This window comes from Colletotrichum truncatum, assembly GCF_014235925.2.
Source record: "Colletotrichum truncatum strain CMES1059 chromosome Unknown Contig_0001, whole genome shotgun sequence".
In the NCBI taxonomy this organism is placed as follows: domain Eukaryota; kingdom Fungi; phylum Ascomycota; class Sordariomycetes; order Glomerellales; family Glomerellaceae; genus Colletotrichum; species Colletotrichum truncatum.
In genome coordinates this window covers 8194072-8216443 of record NW_027222398.1, presented here as the reverse complement: position 1 = coordinate 8216443, position 22372 = coordinate 8194072, and the positions used below count along the sequence as shown (strand labels likewise).

At 51.6% G+C, this 22372-nt stretch overlaps 9 protein-coding genes across 9 annotated transcripts; 2 read left to right on the top strand and 7 right to left on the bottom strand.

The window, feature by feature from the left end:
- Positions 1-822: 822 nt before the first annotated feature.
- CTRU02_202267 (uncharacterized protein) lies at positions 823-1736 on the bottom strand (the record flags this gene model as incomplete). The annotated part of the gene is made up of 3 exons (XM_036719673.1): positions 823-1220; positions 1307-1549; positions 1724-1736. 3 exons carry the CDS (start codon positions 1734-1736, stop codon positions 823-825), a joined length of 654 nt encoding a protein of 217 aa, XP_036588375.1.
- Positions 1737-3300: 1564 nt separating this feature from the next.
- Positions 3301-3831, bottom strand: CTRU02_202266 (uncharacterized protein; the record flags this gene model as incomplete). Its single annotated transcript, XM_036719672.1, has 1 exon — positions 3301-3831. One exon carries the CDS (start codon positions 3829-3831, stop codon positions 3301-3303), a length of 531 nt encoding a protein of 176 aa, XP_036588374.1.
- A 1248-nt stretch (positions 3832-5079) lies between these two features.
- On the bottom strand, positions 5080-6520 carry CTRU02_202265 (nhl repeat-containing protein; the record flags this gene model as incomplete). The annotated part of the gene is made up of 4 exons (XM_036719671.1): positions 5080-5317; positions 5374-5735; positions 5788-6171; positions 6221-6520. The coding sequence occupies 4 exons, from the start codon at positions 6518-6520 to the stop codon at positions 5080-5082; spliced, it is 1284 nt and encodes a 427-aa protein (XP_036588373.1).
- Positions 6521-9242: 2722 nt separating this feature from the next.
- Positions 9243-9706, top strand: CTRU02_202264 (glutathione-dependent formaldehyde-activating enzyme; the record flags this gene model as incomplete). Its single annotated transcript, XM_036719670.1, has 3 exons — positions 9243-9290; positions 9356-9402; positions 9457-9706. The coding sequence occupies 3 exons, from the start codon at positions 9243-9245 to the stop codon at positions 9704-9706; spliced, it is 345 nt and encodes a 114-aa protein (XP_036588372.1).
- Positions 9707-10103: 397 nt separating this feature from the next.
- CTRU02_202263 (grf zinc finger domain-containing protein) lies at positions 10104-11399 on the bottom strand (the record flags this gene model as incomplete). Its single annotated transcript, XM_036719669.1, has 1 exon — positions 10104-11399. The coding sequence occupies one exon, from the start codon at positions 11397-11399 to the stop codon at positions 10104-10106; it is 1296 nt and encodes a 431-aa protein (XP_036588371.1).
- A 418-nt stretch (positions 11400-11817) lies between these two features.
- On the top strand, positions 11818-12982 carry CTRU02_202262 (WD repeat domain-containing protein; the record flags this gene model as incomplete). The annotated part of the gene is made up of 3 exons (XM_036719668.1): positions 11818-11990; positions 12053-12323; positions 12344-12982. 3 exons carry the CDS (start codon positions 11818-11820, stop codon positions 12980-12982), a joined length of 1083 nt encoding a protein of 360 aa, XP_036588370.1.
- Positions 12983-13761: 779 nt separating this feature from the next.
- CTRU02_202261 (dead box RNA helicase) lies at positions 13762-15749 on the bottom strand (the record flags this gene model as incomplete). Its single annotated transcript, XM_036719667.1, has 2 exons — positions 13762-15334; positions 15388-15749. 2 exons carry the CDS (start codon positions 15747-15749, stop codon positions 13762-13764), a joined length of 1935 nt encoding a protein of 644 aa, XP_036588369.1.
- A 1032-nt stretch (positions 15750-16781) lies between these two features.
- On the bottom strand, positions 16782-17826 carry CTRU02_202260 (uncharacterized protein; the record flags this gene model as incomplete). Its single annotated transcript, XM_036719666.1, has 2 exons — positions 16782-17353; positions 17415-17826. The coding sequence occupies 2 exons, from the start codon at positions 17824-17826 to the stop codon at positions 16782-16784; spliced, it is 984 nt and encodes a 327-aa protein (XP_036588368.1).
- A 3262-nt stretch (positions 17827-21088) lies between these two features.
- On the bottom strand, positions 21089-21841 carry CTRU02_202259 (amfr protein; the record flags this gene model as incomplete). Its single annotated transcript, XM_036719665.1, has 2 exons — positions 21089-21406; positions 21563-21841. The coding sequence occupies 2 exons, from the start codon at positions 21839-21841 to the stop codon at positions 21089-21091; spliced, it is 597 nt and encodes a 198-aa protein (XP_036588367.1).
- Between the last annotated feature and the right edge of the window lie 531 nt (positions 21842-22372).

Genomic DNA, 22372 nt, shown 5'->3' with positions numbered 1-22372 from the left:
AGAGGAGGGTACGTCCATAAAGTGGCGGAAGGAGTTAACCAAAAAAGCTTGGGAGGGCATAAGTTGTGTGCAGCTGGGATTTTTTTTTAAAAAAAAAAAAAAAACCAGTTGCTTTCGATTGTTTGTATTGGTATACCCCACAAAACAAAAGAAGAAGGACGTGAAAAAGGAGGGTGTGGGTTATACGTTGGCAGTGAGCCAGCCAGCGAGAGATGTATATTTTTCTTGTTCATGAATTGAGGTGGATTCACTTTTACGCCGGCCTTCCTTTTCTTGCACATGGGTATTTGACTCGTGCCTCCAATCTCGCTTTGTCTTGGTTGACTTGAAGTGATGCGGAAGAATGTGTATACGTCACGATTAAGAATGTGCTGCTTGTGTGTGAGTGTTTCTGGACGTTTTCGTTTCACACGTGATAGAGAGACGAACGCCGTCATCACAGGAGAACCGACTTGAGGCACAATAATACTGCAATAGAGGAGTTTTTTTTTCTTTCTTCTTTCCCGAGTTTTATTTTTTTTTATTTTTTTTCCAACAGCGGTAGATAGTCTATCCGCCCAACACAATACAATGAAACGATGTTTGGGTGTGTCCCGATTGAGTCGAACTGTCGCCCCATCAGCGAGACTGTTCTTATTGCAAGCTTGTCATCGTGACGGCCGATTATCAATATCCGTGCAGCTCGAATGGATAACTGACCATGCTAGGAAACCCAATTCACTCGCCATGCTCCCTTGCTCAATCTTACATCCTCATCCGTCTGTCCACTAGTGACCAACCCCCTTTCCCTTGGCGGCACCTTAAACCACTCATGTCCTAGTCTTACTCTCGCTGCTTGATCTCTGCGTAGTTGGATGTTGCCGACTGCTGCAGGAGCCAAGTCATAGGGTAGCCGACCAAGGCACCGACAGCACACAGGAACGTGGCGAAAAGGGACCAAGCGTACCAGGCCCAGGGCCCAACAACAGGGGTGATGAACTTGAGCCACTGACCGACCTGGTAGTGGTCTTCCTGATGGACGACGAACTGGCGCTGTCGGGAACCGAAGGTGGGGGTGTCGCTCTGGTTGCGAGGCAGCGGGCGCCCGTCGCCGTCGACGGTACGTGTCTCAAGGCGGAGGACAACAACGAAGTCGACAGGCGCGGAGTAGAAGGGCACGAACCAGAGGCGGAAGTCCTGGTGCATCTTTACGTAGAGAAGGTTGGTCTTTTGGTCTTGGACTGTGTGTTTATTAGCACTTCCATGTCTATTATTTAGATCCCGCATGCGTGAAAGGAGGCAGAAGGAGTATACGGTCAACACATACCCGTTGATTCAATTTCCATGTTAATGTTGGGGCTGAGGATCCGGTACCAACGGTAAACCATGAGGATGAACAATCGCGAGTTGAGAATGGGGAGGAAGGGGAGCTGGATGTTCCCGAAGGACGGCACATGGCAAAAGGGATGGGTGAAAGAGGCATCCTCGACAAAGTGCGAGTACAAAGCGTTCTTCTGCTTCTCGGGGGTGCCTTGAACCAGGTCCCGGATGACGGTTCTAATCTCCTTGACTGGGAGGTGTCAGTAATCTCTTCTTCATGATTGACAGTGACAGTGAGACCGGTGCCGCAGCACTCGGGGCTGCAGCTATTCAAGGTCGGGCCACACGGGTGTGCAAACTCTTGAGTACAAGCTCTACAGCTGAAGGCGTGTGAGAACAGCAGGGGTGGGAGCCTCATGCGTACCTGGGTGCTCCATTGTGTGCGACGTCAGCTATGACTTGTTTGAGGGGTATCGTTGTTGTTGGTGGTCGTCTGGTAACAGACGAGCTCGGTAGGGGTATATGGGCCGTGGATTCGCAACGTTACAGACAAGCCAATCATTCAGGTACTTTAGAAACGCGCTCTTAATGTTTTTGAGAATAGGCGACGAAGAGAAAGAGAGTAAGAGAGGAAGAACTTGACAGGATAAGAGCTGAGGAAAGTTAAATGTTAAAAAGAGCACTGCTTGCTTAGGTGTGCCTATGAAAATGAAATGGAGGGAAGCTATGATGTCTCATAGACCGGAGCTCTTCCTCACCAAGGGTGCACTAGCGTATCAAACTTGCAAATAAAAAAGGGATGAAAGGCATCATTCGCTCCCGCCGGGTGGGTAGCATGTCTGATGGCAGTCTGTTTTGTCCCGCGAACAATCCCGTCGATGAGGCGCCTTAACCCCCCACAAGTGTGCCGAAGCTCGCAGGTGATGTCATTCTGAAACTATTAGCACCATTGCGCCCAAGTCCGGGGAAAACATGTGAAAAGTAGCTGCCCGCGCCCTGTTATTGGTCAATCCGTCCACCCCCGCTAGCAGAGCCACCTGCCACCACTTAAGTTTAAGCCTGGCAGGGAAAGTATGCTATATCCTCTACCATCAGGGTTTACGAAGAGAATCAACAGTGAAAGAAGGGGGAGAAGGATTCTGGCGCATCGAGATCCTGACACGTCTTCTCTCTCCCTTTCTCTTTCTTTTGTCTCTTTTTTTACACTTTAAGGTTCAGGGAAGCCTAGGCAGCATCCGCATATCATTGCATCTACCGTGCATGGTATGTCAAGCGCACCGAGGTTAAGCTTAAGGTGCTATCCTCTTTGGGTCACAATTTCGTAGACATGTAAAGAAAGCATCTTCAGATGACGGCTCACAAGACCCAGCAACGTGCGTATGCCCGTTCCTGGGGTGGATTAATTAACTCTCGCCTGAAGGCGTATGTATATACACTCACAGCTCCGTTTCACTAGCTCGAGTGTGCAAGCAGAATGAATCTACACAAGATAGAAAAAAAAAAAAAAAAAAGGAAAACTTGCAGTACCGAATAACCGGCAACCTCGTCGTGATTCGGGAGGCGCTGCGGCTCCGCTTCAAGTGTCATCACACGCCGAACAATCTGTCGATCGGGGGACTGTTCCGTATTCGGGAAATGCTGAGGATCAACAATCCCCAGGATGAGGAATGCGGACATTCGTATTGAAAACGAACGTGTTCTGTTCTCCACATCTGAGATGGTGTCACCGTCATCCATTCCGTCTGATGTTCCCCAGCTTCAACCGGCTACTCTTGTCTCCGGCCCCGTTCGACGTACATCGCATACCACGCTCCGTTCACATACCACTGAGGCTTCCCAAAACATTCATACAGCATTTCTCATCATCCTCATACAAGCGCTGCGCCCGAAATCCTTTGCCGTCGCCATCGCCATCGCCCAACGCGGTACGACAGATCCATTACAACATGTACCCAGCCTTATGGCTAGAAAACATTCAACCCAGTTATATACCGCCCAAGCTCAGTAGTCTCGGCTCCGGTGCCGGCTATGTCTCTGCGAGCTGCTGCGTCGCCGCCTTCTCCTCTCTGGCGTATGCTCCTCGATTACTACCACCTCATCATCCTCATCATCTGACACCACCCTGGGCGGCGGCGGCGGCCGGCTCGCTCTGCGCTCCTGCATCGGGGGGTCCGCATCCACGATAATTGGACCAGGCCCCCTGCTCACGCTCTCTCGTTCCCGGACTCTCACCTCCTCCGTCGCGATTATCCTTGGACGCGGGCTGCGGTGTTTGCGGTGACCATGGCGACTGCGGGAACGCCTCACCGAGAGCACCGAGGTTGCAGTGCCGGTATACACTGTTGAGGTCTCGGCCTCGACGGGTCGTCCGAAGTTGAGGCAGGTGTAAATCATCCAAAGAATGAGCAAGAATCCAGCAACGGCGCCGAGGGTAACGCCAGCTATCGCTCCTGGGCTGAGAGGGGACCAGCCGCCGTAATGAGCGGGCACCACATCGTCGTCGTCGAGGTTTTGCCGGTGGAGGATGGGCATTGCGTCCTCAGTCGGATTGCGCGTCAAGTGACGTGAGTAAGGCGTGCAATGCCAGTCTCTAGTGTGTCGTCGCGAAATGAGCCGCTCGCAGCCGCAGAGTGGCGGCTGTGATGGGCTGAATCGCAAAGATACTGTCGCAAGTATCGTGTCGAGGCACGGTCGTTAGATCACAAGTGATGATGAGCGCAGAGAATTCGGTTGATGGATCACTCGGACGAGAACTGCGTGCTGCACGATGCGTGTCGGGCTTAATTACTTGTCAAATCGTCGGTTGCGACGTTGCAGTGTCGCAGAGCCTGAGACAATTCCCTAGCGCTTCGCTGGGCGTCAACAACGGCGAAGCCGCTGTATTCTGGCAAATGGACTTTTTGAGGCGGATCAGGATTGGATGAGTGATGGCGGAACGAGCGAGCGTCGTGGCGACTGGGCCCGACGTGGGATGGACGCGTAAAAAGCAGGCTGGCTAACCAGAAGACATTGAGCAGGAAAGGGAGCGACGGATGGGAGAGAATGATGGATGACACGGAAGGACGGGGTGCAAGAGACTTGAGAGAGCGGATGCGAATCATGATTGGAGCACTGACTTAGATGCGTCTGCACAACACACTCACACTTGCTTGCACCCGTACACCCCAATTTACTACGTAGGTCTTAGTACACTCGCACTTGCGCTTGTGTTGGCCAGTGGCACTTCATGGAAGTCGATGGGGAAAAACGGCTCGAGCGATGCCAACGCACCATTTCCCAACTGGGCGGTGAATGGACAGGCAACACGCCCTGCGAGGCCCCCGCTTGGTCCACTGCAGCCCGGCCCGATGCAAGGGTCGTGCCCTCTGTCGCTGCACGGCAACCACACAGATTCCCCACTTTGTCTATCTTTGGTGATTTCGATGGCAGGAATCATTTGGTTTGCGACATATCAAACACTCTTCTTCTTGCGAAGAATAGTTTCGCCACTGGTTTTGAAGCTTCATTTTCATTGCAGCCTTTTTCTTCGGTATATAAGAATAGTAATTGCTCAGTGAAAAAAATGACCTGTTCCAGCTAGCCGTGACAGTTCGACCACGCCGGGAATTCTTACTATTGAGCGCTGCTATATGCGGGGCGTCCAACTCGTAAGCTTGGGTAATATGTCCATAGAATATTCTGGACAAAAGTCTTCCACGTCTCGGAATGATTCATACAACAACCGGCATTCACCTGGCCAAGTAATGCTGGCTAGGATGGGCACGAGAGCTCACCTACGTCCTAAGCAGGTACTGTGATGACAAACAACTCGTTCGAAGTGTCGCTTGTCATAAACAATCTGCCCTTGCCGTCCCAAACAAGACCTACAGGCCGGAAGCAGCTATTTGGACACACGGCGCTGTTGCTGTTCCACATCACCTTGACTTCGGCTGTACGGCTGTTTGCTGGAGCAGTAGGCTGGCCATTGGCTCCGAAGTCAACCTTGCTGAGCCGATATCCATCAGGAGGCTGTCGGTTCCTAAAAATATATGTTAGCTTCCATCAACTCCATAAGAAAACTCATCAAGGACTTACCAGCTACCGTGAAAGGAAATGTATGCGGACCTTCCGTTAGGGTGAAACTTAATGTCCAACGGAGCAAGGTGCGCTGGGAAAGTGAGTCTTGGTGCAACTGGTGTTGACTGGCAGTATTGGTCTGTGATCTGACCAGATGGGCTGCCCTGAATGACCTGGCTCCCAACTTGAACATTGGGGACTCCACTGATCTTGCTCGTATCCCAGACGGCGAAACAGTTGGGATAGCCATAGTTGGCTCCCTTGTATTGATTAGAACTCGAGTTGAAAATGCCGTGATAGTTGAGTTCCTCGCCAGGGTTATCGTTGTGGATGTCCACGCCGTTCCGGGCCATGTTGTCCAAAGAATTCTCGACTGACCACTGACAAGAAGTTAGCCTCAGGCGTGTGTCTGCGTGATCGCCAAATACTAACGATGCCACCGTCCACGTTCTCACCAACACCAACGCTATTGCGCAGCCCCCACCCAAAGACTTCTCCAGTAGTATAGGCAACAGGGCCTCCAGTCAGCTTGTTCAAGTCAAAAGCACGGATCTGGCTACGTCCAGATGGTATCTGGGCCGTCGCAACGTCGAGATTGTCCTCAGAGCCACGCGAAACAAGCAGGATGTTTGGATTAGTCTTGGGAATCAGCAGAGTCCGAGTGTGATGGAACCCGCCCTGCGCCATTCCGTTGATGATGGAACGAGCCTGCCCAACCGTGCCGGCGGCCGCATCGTAAGGATAGGCGAACACTTCAGTTCCAGATGAGGCGTATAAGGTCTTCCCATCCGCCGAGAGGGCGATACCATGGGTAAGCTGGATTTTATTAGCGAATGGGACGAGTCCTTGAAAACTCGCAGCTTACCTGTCCATTCGGGATGAGCTGCTTCTGGGAAGCAACACAGACATTCACACCGCCATTGTCTGTCAACTTGACGTATCGGACGCCGCTGCCGCCCTGTTCAGCGATGAGAAGGTTTCCAAGTTTATCAAAAATAAGACCGCGCGGGGTTTTCAGCCCGTTCATGACAAGCTTCGCTGCATAACCCTGAGCCAGCGAAGGCTGCGAGACGGGAGTTAGGTTCGGGCATTGAGCAACCGTTCCTGGAAAAACTGCTGCCGATATGATCGCGACGAATGCTGCAAAAGATTTGAAGGGCGCCATCTTGGTAACCAATACTGGCACGCGGGTCGGTACAAGCCTATCTGTTCCTGTATCTACGGGGAAATACAAGACACCTTGAAGAGGTATCAGAAATATATTTCTAGTCGGCACGACGTCTAGAGTCTTGTTCAGGCAGGCGATGCCAGAAGATGAACGGGACGAGCAAGAGCCGCGATGTCTAAGAGAAGCAGCAGACGGCTTCCTTCTCAGGTATCCACCAGGAGCGAAGGGCCGGAACTGCCTTCAAATATCTCCACGGGACCAATATTGGATCCGGCTGCCTGCCTGCTGCGACGGAAAACAACCATGCAACTAACAAAAGCAAAATCAGGAGAACCAAGAAGCTTCTCTCCCTAGCAGACCGAAAGCGGGGATGGCAATCTGTAGATCTTGGCCCTTGGACCCCCTCCCTCGCATTCTCTATCAAGTTCAAGGCGAAACAAAGTGCCGAAAGGATGATGTATGCCCCAATATCCCAAAATGTATTCAGCCGAGAGGACGTTGACAAGAAGGGCTACCGAGGCCTTCCCCCAATATTCGCCAAGCAATCACGTCGCATGCAATGCAACAAACTGCCGGCGGGTGACTACCTATCACGGCAGCTGGCAAGACAAACGTAGCAGGGGATCCTGTCTGCTCCTTGGTCTTCCTGATTGCTATGAGGCCAATGGGAATGACGACGGTGGAGGGCAGGGAGGCCAACTTCTTTTATACAAAGCCGTTTGGCCATGCCCGCAACCGGCTGATCACCTTGGCGCCATAACCGCTGTGATAAGGTTGAGGTGGCCCGCCGCGGGAGCCGGTTCTGTGCCAAATCAGGTCCTGTTGCTTAAACTGCAAGTGGTAGTCCGGTGACGATTGATTGTTGATCCATAGAGCAGGGAGAACTTTGTCTGCGGGGAAGGAATCTATGTCGTCAAACTGAGACGTCTTGGTTAGGGCATCTTGAAATAGGCTGTTCCTTGTGCCCACGAGCCTTTCCGCATTACGCCGATTGGATGGAAATATTACTCCTATAATATGAAGCTGCTGCTCAAACGATTATAAATCAATTCCCCCGACTTATACGCGCAAACTTGGCATACGTGTAGCGACGGGTTTAAGTTGAAGAAATGTGGCTCGTTTGGTATGTCTACATTCGTGCTCCTCCTGACTTGACTTAGGCCGAACTAGCATGATCAAACTAAGCATAACAGAATGATAGAAAAAGCCAAAGCTAGGCAAGTGAAACCAGATGAATTACAGTTTCAATCCTCGTCTTTCCTATGCCGGTGCGATACCTTTTTCAGGTTGTATGACTGGGATATTATCTTGAAGTGCTAAGGAAGGGGCGAGGAGAAGCGCTAAGGAAGTCACACCTTGCTCTGTACCTTAGCTACCGCCTAGACCCTGGCCTCCCAGTAATTAATTCAATGGGCCAGAGTGTTCATCTCAACAAACGTCCGAGATAAATCTCGACTACTCTTCTGGCTCATCCCAACATGCCATGTCATCTTTTCTGACGCCCGAAAAAAACAAAATCGGTTCAATGGATGCTGCGGTCCCCAACAGTCGGGTCGGGTTGATCCTCCTCCGAACATGACGGCCGTCTTGGTGCCTGCTTATTATATCTTATGCTTGCATCTTCAGTAATTAAGACCTGAATGTCAGAATTACAGTGGACAGAAGTCAGCGTAAAACTTGCAGCAATTGGACACTTCCCTGCAAGTCGCATCCAGTTGTGGTCGCACAACAGCTGCAAGACGCTTCTGGTGGCTGATCAACTGATACCTTATGCTGTTGTTTACTGGCTTCACACTGTAGCTAACAACCATCCATCTGTAAAACGTAGTTCATAGTAGATACTGGTCATTCGATTCACAAAACTAAACACCACAAGTACTCTCGGTATGTCTATAGTAATGTGCTTCGCCTAACGACGTGTACATTTAACAGCTGTAGGCACCCGCCGCTCGTCGTCACTTTGGCTTGCAGAGAACGGTAGGCGATGCAATTCGACGGCCTGCCACGCCGCCCACTGCCACAGGCATCAATGACATTAACATGCGTTACACTATTACATGCAGTCAGCAAGTGACCAAGACTCCCCAGGTCCGTCCCGATGACTCAAGAAGTGAACGATGATATTCCTAAACCCAAAAAGGATGCTGTATCGCGTGGATGCAACAATGGACCCAACCCACATTCAACTCAACAAAATGTGGCGTTCACTAATCGCGCTATTCAAGCCTGTCCCAGCCCTTTCGCTTGTTCAGACATATCTCGGCCTGGCAATTATGAATTCTATAAGAGTCCGTCCAGAAGTTGTAGAATGCTGTACTTGTCCTTTTCCAGATTCTGTACACATCTCGCTGTTCTTCTACTGTCCACGACTTTGTGACTTCTCTTGCCCTTCAACATGACCTCCGAAGAACCCAAGCAGACATACCGCGGCAACTGCCACTGTGCTGCATTCATCTATGAGGTTCAGCTTCCTGAGCTCAAGACCGCAAGTGAATGCAGTTGCAGCGTCTGCGTCAAGAAGGGAACTCTCTGGGTGCTCCTCGGCAACGACGACTTCAAAGTCGTCAAGGGTGCCGTGAGCGAGCTCTCGAGCTACAACTTTGGATCTGGGCAAATGACCCACAAGGTAAGTCGACCTCATACTATACAGAATCAAGCATGAAATGAGATTGGGCTGCTCACTTCCGCTGAGTTCTGTGGTAACTGCGGCACCGCTATCATGGTGGACTTCCCCAACGGGCCGCCGGGTCAGAAGATGGCGTTGAATGTAAGTATCAATCCTTCGACCCAGGACCCACTACAGTTACAGGAGCGCGCTGACATGACCTACAGGTGCGCTCGATCCAAGACCTCGACATTGTCGGGATGGTCAAGAAAACGTAAGAGTGCTTGTAAGCAATATGTGATTGGGCATGAGATTGACTCCCTGGCAGATTTGATGGCGCGTCATACGGGGACAAGTACAGTCCTCCCGTCCACAAAGGCCCCAGCCCAACTGCCGATATCGAGGGTGGCAGGGTATACACAGGCAGCTGCCACTGCGGTGATCTCACCGTGGCGGTCATCAGCAAGCCCATTGACGAGACTTATGAGGATATGATTATCGAGTGCAACTGCAGCATCTGCTCAAGAGTTAGTAGACGCACATGCCCGTATCACCGTATGTCCTACAACTGCAACTAACATACGCGTAGAATGGTTACATCTGGATATATCCAAAGGTAGATCAAGTTGTCTTGACAGGAGATGAAGACAAGATTGGCCGCTACTCCTTCTCAAGGAACGTTCTCTACAAGACATTCTGCAAGACCTGCGGCGTCCCAATGACCAATCTTTGCATACCGATGACAAACGAACAAGTCGCCTCTCTGCCTGAGGATTCCCAGTACTGGCATGGGCGAGCCAAGACTGTACACCCTGTTAATGCTAGGATTCTGAATGGAGTGGATCTAAAGGCCCTAAAGGTTCAGCAACTGGATGGCAGGAATGTACACCAACCGGGATATGTGAATCCATAGTAGGTGTTCACTTCATGCTGAATGGGCGGACAGTCGAAGATAGGTTGTATAGTAAGAAACCATCAAGTTGATGTTTTCTTGTGCAAATGAGTCCAAATAGGATTGCCGTTGTCGTCAAAGCGTGCCCACTGGAAGAACGAGCAGCTGTCCTTGCCGGGCACGTTGCCGCCATGGCACATCCAAAAGTATTTCCCGTGATTCTCCTTTTTTCTCTGGACCACTCGAAGCACGCAGGGAATCTTACAATCGCATTTAGGCGTGTAGCGAGGATGCATGTTTGCCTTGTAATCGCGGTATGTGATGTTGATGCGCTTGTTTCCAGCAACCGGGTGTGGATCGATCGATTGTGCGGGCGTGATACTGTGTTTCCACTCTTCCTGCATCTCAGCATGCATAACTAACAACGAGTTATGCGGAAGATGGATCGATATCTGGCCCTCAGCATCGGCATCCTCGGCTGGGTTGTTGTCCCCATCCTTCGGAATGATGCGGCGCACGCGGAATTCTCGTGCCACACCGAGGGATATCGAGCCGATGACAGCGCGGGGACCCAAATAGGTCAGCTGGTCGCTGTGATATCCGACATTCTCCTGGGGCCCGTCATAGCAATTAACAAATGCCGAGTTAGGGGCCCACGGGTTGGGGGATTGAAACCGTAGCTTCTTTCCACCAGGGTAACGAGTCTTGATCCTCTTCTGTATTTCCTCATTTACGGCATCAGCGACCTTGGGCTTTATCTTGATGAGTTGGGGAGTGATGCGGCGAATGTCGGTGAGTTTGGCTCCGTTGTAGAGATAGTCCGTTTTCTGTCTCTGTATTTCATCATAGCTCTCGACATAAAAGCTCGTTGTGTGTGGGCTTGCCACCACGTTATCGAACAGTTTAAAAGTCACATTTTTCTCAAAAGTTTTCGCTTCCTCCAAGAGCTCTTGTAATAAATCATTCGCTTCTTTCGGCGGTAGGAAATTGTGAATCACCGAGCAGGGAGTGTGCTCAGCAATGTCGTCTGGGTCGTATAGATGGAGGGTAGTACCTTTCTTTGAGATAAGTCTCTTCTTCGACGACGATACAGTGTCATTGTCATTGTCTGTCGACTTCAAAGCAAAATTTCTCAGCGAGCTCTGAGCACCCATGACACCGCTGGCTTTCTTGACAGGGTTTGGCGTTTTCAGGGCCTCAAGAGAGTCGGGGACAGACCCATTGTGAGCCAAAAGAACGTCAAGAAGTGCGTCCTGTTCGATGCTTGGATGAAGTGATGACAAAATCGCGAGTTTCATCTCAGTTGGCTCGTCATCTTCCCCTGTCTTATCGACGGCGGGGCTGAGCTTCCGCTTCTTTCTGATGAGAAACGATTCCATGACATAGTGGAATTGGGTCTATGAGGTTGAAATTCTTCCACTTTATAGTTCAATGAGGCTCACCGGGCAGATGTGTTGCCTTAAAAGGGATTCAGTTCCGGACCGAACCACGAGAAAGGCGTAATGACGAGACGCGTGCATAGCGCGAAAGCACGTGCAAGGCCCACTCCACCTGCCCTGGGTGGCCCCTCCTCAAGCCTCCGATAATCGCATGCCCGAGGCCACCCCGCCATCCATCCCCCCAGTGCTTCCCCGTCTGCCGAGGTACCCCGGATCGGTGTTACATCACCGCCCCTGTGGCCCGGACAGAGCTGTCCCGCCCAAAATCATATGCTTTTACCGTGAGGTACCTTACACTTTGTTACTTGACCTCTCCCTCAATTGCACATAGACGGGCCCGCCGCCGCCGCAAACCGCCATGGCCCCTATGCTGGAATTCCGCACCCAGGGCTACAACCCCTACGCTGTGAAGTATTCGCCTTACTACGACTCGCGCATCGCTGTCGCATCGTCAGCTAATTTTGGCATCGTTGGAAATGGTCGAGTCTTTTGTTTGGGTCTGACGGCCCGTGGTGTCGAGGTCGAGACGACGTGAGCCTCTCCATCTCCTCCACTGAGAATAATCGAGCTAACGTGCTCCTGCCTGTCCCTAGATTCGACACAAACGATGCACAATATGACTTGGCTTGGTCTGAAATTAACGAAAACCAGCTCGTCGTGGCCTGCGGCGATGGCTCAATCAAGCTCTTCGACCTAGGCGTCAAGGACTTCCCTGTCATGAACTTCCATGAACACAAGCGCGAGACCTTCTCTGTCAACTGGAGTCCTATCACAAAGGACACTTTTGTATCGAGCTCATGGGATGGCACAATTAAGCTGGTGAGTTGGCAAAACCCCATTACCTCCTCTGTCGCGCCGAAGGCAGTATGGCTGATGTTGCGAAGTGGTCGCCGACCCGTGATCACTCCCTCCGCACCCTCCCCGTCGGAAACTGTACCTATAGCGCCTCTTTCCAGCCCTCCAACCCGAATATCATCTCCGCCGTCTCATCCGACTCCCAGATCCGCATCTTCGATCTTCGCACGCCCGTCTCTTCGCGGTACCACCTGACCTCTATGATTCCCGTCCACGCCGCAGGGCCCTCGTTCCCTTCTGCCGCTCCTGGCGAGGTGCTCACGCACGACTGGAATAAGTACCGCGATACTGTCATAGCCACAGGAGGCGTCGACCGCGCCGTCCGCACCTTTGATATCCGCAACCCTACCGCCGGACCCGTAGCGGTAATGCAAGGGCACGAGTACGCCGTCCGCAGGCTAGCATGGAGCCCGCACGCCGCAGACCTGTTACTGACTGCGAGTTACGATATGACGGTCAGGCTATGGGACGATCGCTCGAACGCGCCGCCCCAGGGACCTGCCGGCGCCGCGCAGGTCGGAGCGCAGGTCGGCATTATGAACAGGCATACCGAATTCGTGGTCGGTGTCGACTGGTGTCTGTTTGGAGTTGGAGGCTGGGTTGCGACGGTTGGGTGGGACGAAAGGGTTCTTTTGTGGGACGCGAATGCTCTGCTTGCAGGCGGCTGAAGCTACCACTTTCATTTGAGTCGGTATGTCTCCTGGGTTGTGCGCAAGCTGTGTTGATCATTTGGCGGGCGTTCAGGAGTCTCTAGAACCAGCGTCTTCGAAAAATAAAGTCAGAGACAAGGAGTTCGGCTTTTGTTGACGCAGTATTGGCATCACTATGGCGTTGGCGGCGCGAGGTCTTGATGTTATGTTGCGTGGGGAAGGAAGCTATTGCTCGAAATCGAGTGGGAGAGGAGGCATTTTGTCCTATGTCCTAGCTGATACCATATATCTTCCAGTCGTAAAGGGAAAAAAACCACATGTAATGCCATGAACTGTGAACGAGTCAAGTTGCACAAGTGACTGTCTGCCTTCAGCTGTGTTCGATCACAGTTTAGGCATAGCACTACCTCGACACAAACAGGAACACCAGACACGCAGAAGTATTGCAACTTTTTAAAAGAAGAGATTCGGAGATTTTCTCCAAGATTATATACATGGCTATAGTCGTGAGTTTGTTTTCGTTTTATACAGCAAGTTGAAAAGACTTTTTTTTTTCGAATCCGTCCCGATGTGGTGATACAGCAACAGCACAACCCAAATTCGCCCCAGCAGACATTTAACCTGGCTCCGTAAAAATAAAACAGTTCTATGATACAAATCTGCCTGCAAAACAGATCAAAGGGAATTTGGGGGGTGGGGGTATGATATCTCTAAACCGTGTCGAGGCCGGCACCGTCACGGACCTCTCTCCATTTCACATTTCTCTGCGCACTTTCTTCCTCCTACTGATGCGTCTCCTAGAAGGACGCCCTTTCACGTCTCTCGAAGCGTCGATGACGATCGTTACGATCGTTGCGGTCGAAACGGGACTGCTGGCGCATCCTGTCGAACCCGTCACGGGGCTCGCGACGGTCGAAGCCACGGTCGAAGCCACGATCCCGGCCGAAGCTGCGCCCCTCATCTCTTGAGAATCTGGATGATCTTTCCTCTCTGTCTCCAGTGTTGATATCACGAATTCCCCTCAGGCCGCGCTTCATGACGCTGCCCGGGTTCATGTACGGAGTGTTGTCCCTCTTCAAACCATCCACAAACCACTCCTTCAACTCTCTTGCCCTCTCATGCGCAGACTTGACGTCGAACTGTCCCCAGAGAGACAAGTATGCAGTCTCAAGGACGTCTTCCCGCACCCTAGCTGTCGCCTCGGTCACTTGCTTGGTGATCTCGTTGGGCTCGTCGCGGCTGAAGTCGATCTGGGCAGACTCGAGAGTCGTGTTGGGCTCGATGGGAAGACCGCCCAACTCGTTGCGGGCCTTTCGGATCTCGCACTCGGGGATAATGAGCCAGCCTTCGCCGTCCTTCTTCGCACGACCGGTTCGGCCGAGTCTGTGAATATACTGCTCGCGGTCGCTAGGGGCGCCAACCTGAATGACGTGGGTAACGTTGGGGAAATCCAAACCTCTTGCAGTGACGTCAGAGGAGAAGAGGATACCGGACTGGGACTTGCGGAACTCTTCTGCAGCCCTTGTGCGTTGAGATTGCGTCAGTTTAGAGTGGATGCGCCAGCCAAAGATACGCCCGTATTGAGATCTCAGGCTCTTCAAGTCGCGGTCGACGTCGCCTGCAAGGTCGACGAAGCCGGTAGTGGGGAGGAAAACCAGGGCCTTGAACGGCAGAAGATCCCTGTTGTTGGCGCGCTTCTCGACCTCGGTCTGAATGATCTCGTACAGAGCAGGAAGAACGTTGCCCCAGCCTCTACAGTTGACGATGTGCTGCTTAACCTTCTCGTGGGTGAGCACGTCGTCGGAGGAAACGGTCTGGATGAAGTCGAAGTTGTCGGGGCGCACCCACTCGCGGGCCAGGGAGATGACGTTCTGGGGGATGGTGGCAGAGAAAAGCAGTGTCTGGCGCTGCGACTTTTGAGCATCAGGCAGACGGGACACAATCTCGTTCAGCTCCCGCTCGAAACCAACGTCAAGCATACGGTCGGCCTCGTCGAGGACGATAGCTGCAAGGTTCGGGGCCTTAATGCCGCTGCTAGGGTCGGACAGAAGGTCGTTCAGTCTGCCGGGCGTTCCGACCAGCAAGTGGCAACCCTGTCTCCGGGTCTTCTCCAACATCTCTCTCTTTCTGGTTCCACCGACAGCGCGCTGAACAACCAAACCCGTGCCGGAACACAGCTTCTCAGCCTCGACGGCGATCTGCTCGGCAAGCTCACGGGTAGGCGAGATGACGATTCCACGGATGTCGGCGGCGTTGGCAGCAAAGCGTGCCCTACGAGTGGCAAGCGAAGGATCGGCAGCAATCATCCTCTGCAGAACGGGGACGAGGAACGCAAGCGTTTTTCCGGTACCTGTCTTGGCCTGGGCGACCCTAGAGAGTGTTAGTAACGAGAGGTTTCCAAAAGGGGGCAATAAGCAACTCACATATCCATTCCCTTCAACGCCGGCTCAATTGTTTTGGATTGAACATCGGTCATGGTGTCGTACTTCAAGCCCTTGGTAATGCTGTCGACCAGGTTGTTGTGGACACCGAGAGTGCGAAGGTCTTCAAACCGCGACAGCGCGCCGGAATCTTGCTTAGGCTCTTCAGCAGTCTGCTCGGAAGCAACAGCTGCGGCCTCAGTGGAGTATAATCTGAATGCATTGATGCTAACAGGCGTGCGCAGCGCAGTCTGAGAGGGTTGCGCGATGGACTTGAGAACGACAGGTCGCGTGGTGCGGAGGGTTGAGGTCGCGAAGCTTGCGCTGCTCAAGCGAGCGCATCTTCTGAGGGACTGACGAAACATTTAGACGTATTAAAACAGTACTAACTGATGAAAGACGAGTAAAATACACTTTGGTTAAGAAAGGAGTGAGGGAAGGTGTAAAGAGAACGGGATCGTCGTTTTTTTTTCCACCGTCGAACCGCAGGAGCTTGAAGGTGAACAAAACAGGAGACAGTTTTGATAACGATTTTTTTTCCTCGCCTTATCAGACAGCATTGGACTTTTCGCCAGTTTTCGGTGGGTCGAGTTCCCGTGGCAAGGGACCAGTTTTGCAGCCAGTGATTGGCGGGCTACAGATGGCTCCACCATATCATCCCTGCCAGCAACGTTTTAGCGTTCATCAAACGAGGTGGCCAAACAAAGGAGCAATCGACCGGACGAGATTTTCCCCATTCCGAAGCCAACTGCAGCTGTCAGTTTGGATGTTTTCTAGAAATTGGTTGATACTGACCCGTCCGTCAATGTTGTAAACCGAGAGAGAATTCTTGAGTGGGAAATTCCTCGAGGCCGTCATTCCAATTTACACAGCTTCAAAAGTAACTACCAAGATGCTAGCAAACCTTAATGCCATTGATGTGCAACTCAAATCCAATAAAACTCAACAATTCGTCAACTCAGTTAACTATCCAAGGTTCTTTCCATTTTAATATTGAGCTGTTGGATTCTATGTAAGCTCCCCTCTATCCATGTTACCCGCAACCTGCCTTGATGCCTGATCAAGAATCCTGATCCAAAGCTTAATGCAGATATCTATCATATACCATATCCAAGGGCATATCCTAATTGAGATAAAACAGGAAAGCCTGTTAGACTGATTCGCCCCAGCGAGTCAACGCTGGCAACTCTCTTTGACGAAGCTCAACTTGTCCGGCCGATTGTCTGACTTTTAAAAGGGTGAAACGTCGTCCCGGATCATACCTAAGCGACCTAACTCGCGACCTGACGCAAGACAGAAGAATATACTCCGAAATTCTAAAGTTCAAAAAATCATGAGAAATGCACGTTTCTAAGTAATGTTGGATATTTCTCATGTCGTTCTCGTTATCGTTGAATTCATTGTCGCTTCGCGCCCACAATGGTAAGGCCCTCGCCAACGCCATCGGATAGACCACCTGTGAAGCCCTCAACAGTCCAAGCGATGGCTTCTGTGAGTGCCTGGCCAACTCTACCATCGCCCACGTTGCATAAAGCTCCAGTTATTCTCATGCCTTTACTGCCGACGGCATTCGCAAAACTCATACCGGCGCCCACAAGATTCTCAGATATCCTATACTCTCTCTCTGTGCGAGCCGCTAACCTCAGAAAGAGGATGATATATGGCAGTGCTAGGTGAAGGAGGATGAAAATATTGACGACGGCGGTCTGAACACCTCGGTGAAGGATCGATCTTCCGCCATTCGCTCCGCGAGACGGCGAGTATGCCCGGCCGCCAGGACTGGACGGGGGAATGAAGTTGGATGGCGTTGATGTGCGAAGACGGTGTAGCTCATGCTCGTTCAGATCAGCGGGTAGTGCCTTGAGAATGTATTCGACACCATCGAGGAAAGCTTTCCGCTCAAAGTCGACTGCTGGGCGCTTTGAGGGACGGCGCAATTCGTCCTGAGCCACGGCAATCAATGCCAGACCTGTACCGCCAGAACGTTAGCAGGGGAAAAAAGCCCGCCGTAGAGTAAGAAAGATACACACCTTGCTGGGCAAATCGCCAATCCACATTTGAGCACTGGCTAGCAGCCTGCTGTTGCTCGTACTGCTCGGCTTGCTGCCGTTGCTGCTCGTGCTTGTCGGCCGCGGATCGGACCTCAAACGTCCGCGACTGGTGATGTTCGGTGGCTACTAGCATGTGCTCCTCCGTGCTCTCCGAGATAATCCGGGCTTGAGTGATGTTGGGATGTACGCCGTCGAGGCCGGAGAGAGATCGGGTGTGAGACTGCCTGGTTGAGGTTAGGGTTTGCATACTCGCGCTCTTGCGGATGGACCGCAGCGGCGGCAGCCGTGACTGAAGGGATGTGGGCAGCATTGAGAAGACAGTCGAGGACATCCTAGTCTGAGGTAGAGTAATCTCTTCAAAAATGGGTCCCCAAGGCCGCAAAGGGGGCATTATGTGTCTTTCAGGTTTCGTCCAACTGCTGGCGGGTTTGATACCACGGGCCAAAACAAATCGGCGCCAAGAACTCGATGAAATGTGCCTTTATCTGTCGCTGGGGTTAAGTTGTTGGCCTGTGATCGAGGACAAGTTCGGCAAGATCAAGAGAGTCTGGTGCGATCAGGAATGTTGCCGACCAACAGCAGATGTTCTAGCCGAGCACACCTTTTCCTGGCAATTGAGGAATTTAGGCGAGAGAATTCTTGGTGTATGTAGGTTTTTTTGGGTTTTTTTTTTCCCTCTTTAACTTATTCGATCCAGCGTCTTCAGTAAGTTTGCTCAGACAGCTGTTTATCTGAGGATAAGGTGAGAGGATTCTGGCTTCAAGGTATGCGAGGCAATGGTAAGTGAGAAGTTCACGAAACAAATAGATAAGAAAAGTGGTGGATTGACAGATTCAAAAGTTGGTAGGATAAGTCTCTGAGTAAAGTAAAAGTGGGTTGAAGAATGTAACGTAAGACAAAGAAAATAGGCAAGACCGAAAAGAGGAACCAAAAGGCGGCGAAGATGGACAAGACGAGACTGCAGAGATGGGGAAAGGATACCTTTGAGTCTGGCCTGGCTGACCCTGGCCGTTTTTGGATCTTTTCTTCCCTGTTGGTGGGCGAATAACATCGGCGGTGGCCGGGGATGGGGATGATACGAGGAAAGCGTCCCGTCCGAAAAGTTACCTCAGTAGAACTAAAGTGACATGAGTGACTTTGAGGACCTTGTCCTTCTCCCTCAGTGTTTTGCTGCCACAAACAAAAAGCATAAGTGCAGTCAGTGTAAGAGCCTGGGGGAGCTCGAACCGCACGCCCCCCTTCGGCCGCGCGCTCGAGTACCTCTGAATGCGCCTCAAGGTAGTAGCGTGCTTCTAGCATGTGAAAGAGAAAAATGTTGGGTCAAGCGGGGCTTATCGTCTATCTGATCCACTCATGCCACCCGTGGTGGATACGTACTTGGAACGGTACAAGGCACGGATAGTAGACTTACATACTTGATGTAGGTACTCGTAAACCCTTCCTCGTCGCATTCAGCGACATTCATCATGGCGCCATGCAATGCATGAAAGTGTTCTATTTCAACGAGCAAGCGTAAAATGGGGACGCTAAACCTTACATGGATCTCGCGGTTGCAGTCGTAGTCGTGGTCGCAGCTGCTATTCGTCAATACTTACAGTTGGCTGTCCAACAGGTACACAGTTGTTGAACTGAGCGGTTGGATCAGCAGTCCAAAAGACTGTTTGAAGTTGCACAGCGGCACCATACAGAAAAAACACAACCAGTGGGATCCAGCCGCTGGCCCACGCTGTCGCATATTAGAACTATCCCGATGCGCCCCTCCACTTGTTCCTATGCCCTACTCTATTCTACTCTAGGATCAGTTAGAATGCCCTGTGACTTTGCTGGGCCCCCGCCAGCAACAAGACGAACCATTGCGGGTATCGTCTATTTCGCAAAGCCGTGGATGGGTGGGTGGCTTGGCCATTCTCTCCCCACTGGACGCCGCTTCTCTTCTAGTTCTGTTCTTTTTATCTCCAAGAGGGAATCCTCGGATCAGTTGTTTGACATCCGCTGCAGGGTCTTTTCGTCGTGATTATTCGGGACGATAATGGTCTCCTCCCTCAGGATCCTCTTCATGGAGGGTTACGAGTGGTCGTACGCCATAAATGGGGTGTGCACTGGCCTACCGGATGGATATAGAGGAACCGCAAAACAAAACATTTTCTCTCTCAGTACGTACCTTGGTGGTGGGATCTGACATCGACGCCAAGGTCATTTAGCCGCCGCATCGGGATTTCGTGGCCCAGCCAGCAAGGCTCAGCAAGAATATGTGTGTGCGTATGAGTGTTTCTTTGACTGAATGCTGCAATGCATACCACGTTAGTATCTACTGTCTCTCTTCCAAGATTTTCCCTTTGTGACACCCGGATCCGAAGTCCGGGCCCCCACGTACCCCAAAAATATTCATGAAGGGCGGTGTAACTAACTAGACTCGACACCAAACGAAGGGGAATCCCACGTGTGTGATCCCAAGCCTGAGGACGACGAGACCACTGAACCGAGTCAAGCCCCACCGCCCACTGTCCTTCCGAAGTACCCCGTACCGGCGTCCCATTTCCGCACCTCTGGCAGGTGGAAACGACACTGGGTCTTGGGTCTGGTTCACAGGTGCTCATGTGTCCCGCTGGAGGCCACCGAATCCTTGGTTGCGGGAAGGCACATGCATAATACACGACGAGCACGAAAATGACGCTAGCAGAGATAAGGCGCCAGCAACTCTCCCCTCTCCCAACTTTCTTGTAAGAAAATTGTCGCCAAACGCCTCGTCTGTCAGTCCTGGGAAAGACATGGTTGTATAGATAAGAGAATGCGCATGTGCAGACTGAAATTTGGGGCGGACGATGCACATGTAAGACAATGCAAGACTGACTGTTGGTGGGGGGCTGTTGTCGGGTTGGTGAGACACTTCTGCCAGGCACATGAATTGATTGATTGACTCAACCAAGAAGAGAGAACCTCAGATACACAAATCCTCAGCTGGGTTGAACATGTGGGTGAGGGTGACACAATTTGATATGTGAAACAGCAAGCCTTGATAAACATTTGACACTGAGTGAAACATGTAAGTTGCGAGATTAATAAGGGTGTTTTCAACGTCATTTCACACCCGTCTTCGGAAATTCATTGAGCGGTTACTGAAACAATTTCCAACGCAGCCATTCAATGATTCGATAGGGATGTACAATGATTATGGCGTAAAAACGAATTTGGGGAATTATTTTGACCCAGACTTGCTTTCGAGCATTGTAGATGCCATCTCCATATTGCAATTGTTGCTCATAGGGCACATTTCTATGGGTGTGAGCACATGTTTATGTCGGTTGGTTTTGATCACTCAGCCATCCCTGCCTTGGAGCGATCCCCGCCGAAATTCTGAAGGCTGGTAAACATGTGAGATTCTCGCTTCCAAGATATATAGGTAGCATCACCCGGAAAACGCATGCATTCGTCTCCTGCTGGAAGCGGCAGGCTTGTGTTCATTGCTATTTTCCCAGAAACTGCACGTTAACGCTGAAGGTATACTTTGTTGCTGTTTGTGATTGTATGAGTTTGTGAATATGTGTACAGAATCCCCAAATGCAGAATCCGCTCGGCCCGCTGCCCACCCAGTTACCCTCTCCAATAAGAGATACGCCTCCTGGTTTTTCCTACCCCATCATACAAAACACCATTCAGCTCGTTGCCTTCTCCGCCGCAATCTTGGCCTCCATCTTGCGCCGTGCCGCGAGAATCATTTCATCCCTCCGTTTCTGCAGCAGCGCCTGCCTTTCGTCCCGATTTGAACTCCAGCCCTTACTGCTCTTTTCCTTCTCCGCCTCAGCCGCCGCGGCCGCCGCCTGCTGTTTCGCAATCTTGTCTTGGAGCTTGTACCTCGTAATCAAATCCGGTTGCGAAGGCTTCTCAGCAGCCTTTGACGCTGCCGCCGTTGCGGCGCTGGCTGTTGCTGGATTGGTACCTGGCGGGGGAGGGGGTTGGAAGGTAATAGGGGGCTATAATTGATGTTCCGATTAGCATGTTACTCCTTACTTTGAAATGTACATATGTCTCCTAGCATTCAGCACTCAAGAGCCGCAATAGTCAGGTGTTGCTATCGTGGAACAACATAGCCCTAGCAGTTCATGTTGTATGAGACCAACGGAACTCACCGTCTCCATCCGGCCAGCCAGAATCCTCTCAGACGTAGCCTGAATGTTGCCTCCGTTTCTCTGTAAGTCCCAAAGAATGGTTCGCCTGTCCACCTGCGGAAACATTTGCTGTATTCTTTCGACCGCCGCCTCACGAGTTCGCAGTATTGATTGCGCGTTTTGTCGTGACGCTGACGCAGACGGCGGTGGCGATGGCGAGAAGAAGAGAAACCGAATGACGAATGCTGTGAGAAGAAGTATCACCACCAGATACGGCAGCGAGATCTGTTCGTTTGCCATTATTGCGGGGGGTGTATGTCGTTTGTCGGACTGGCCGGGCCGGAGTGCTTCAATCGTGTGGTCGGAGGTGCGTACGGCGGTGGTTTCCTCTGCTCGTGCTCCTCGGTCGGAAAGTTAAATCCCTGCGCGCCTCATAGGACTTTTGTTAAAATGAAATCAGAGGCGGGGAGCGAGTCGCCGCTGGGCGTGATAGGGATGCGGTCGGGACGGGTACGTTGTCAGTAAGGTAGTGTTAGGTAAGATAGCTAGCAGCTTTTATGGAGATGAGTTCACCAGCCTTGCCCACAGAGCAGGGGTTAGGAGCTTATGTGGCGCGAGGCCGGAGGTTTCCGCACATGGAAGGAGCGCACGGGGCAGGTTCAGCATCACACCCCATGGAATTGCTGTAGGATAAGACTATGAGGACAACATCTATAATTGCAATTCGGAACAGGATAGCAGAGACGGCAAAGAAGAGAATAGTTGCAGAATCGGCAGCGTCATTTATTTTCCTTCGTTGACGGCCGAGGTAATTCCCATTGATCAGTGATT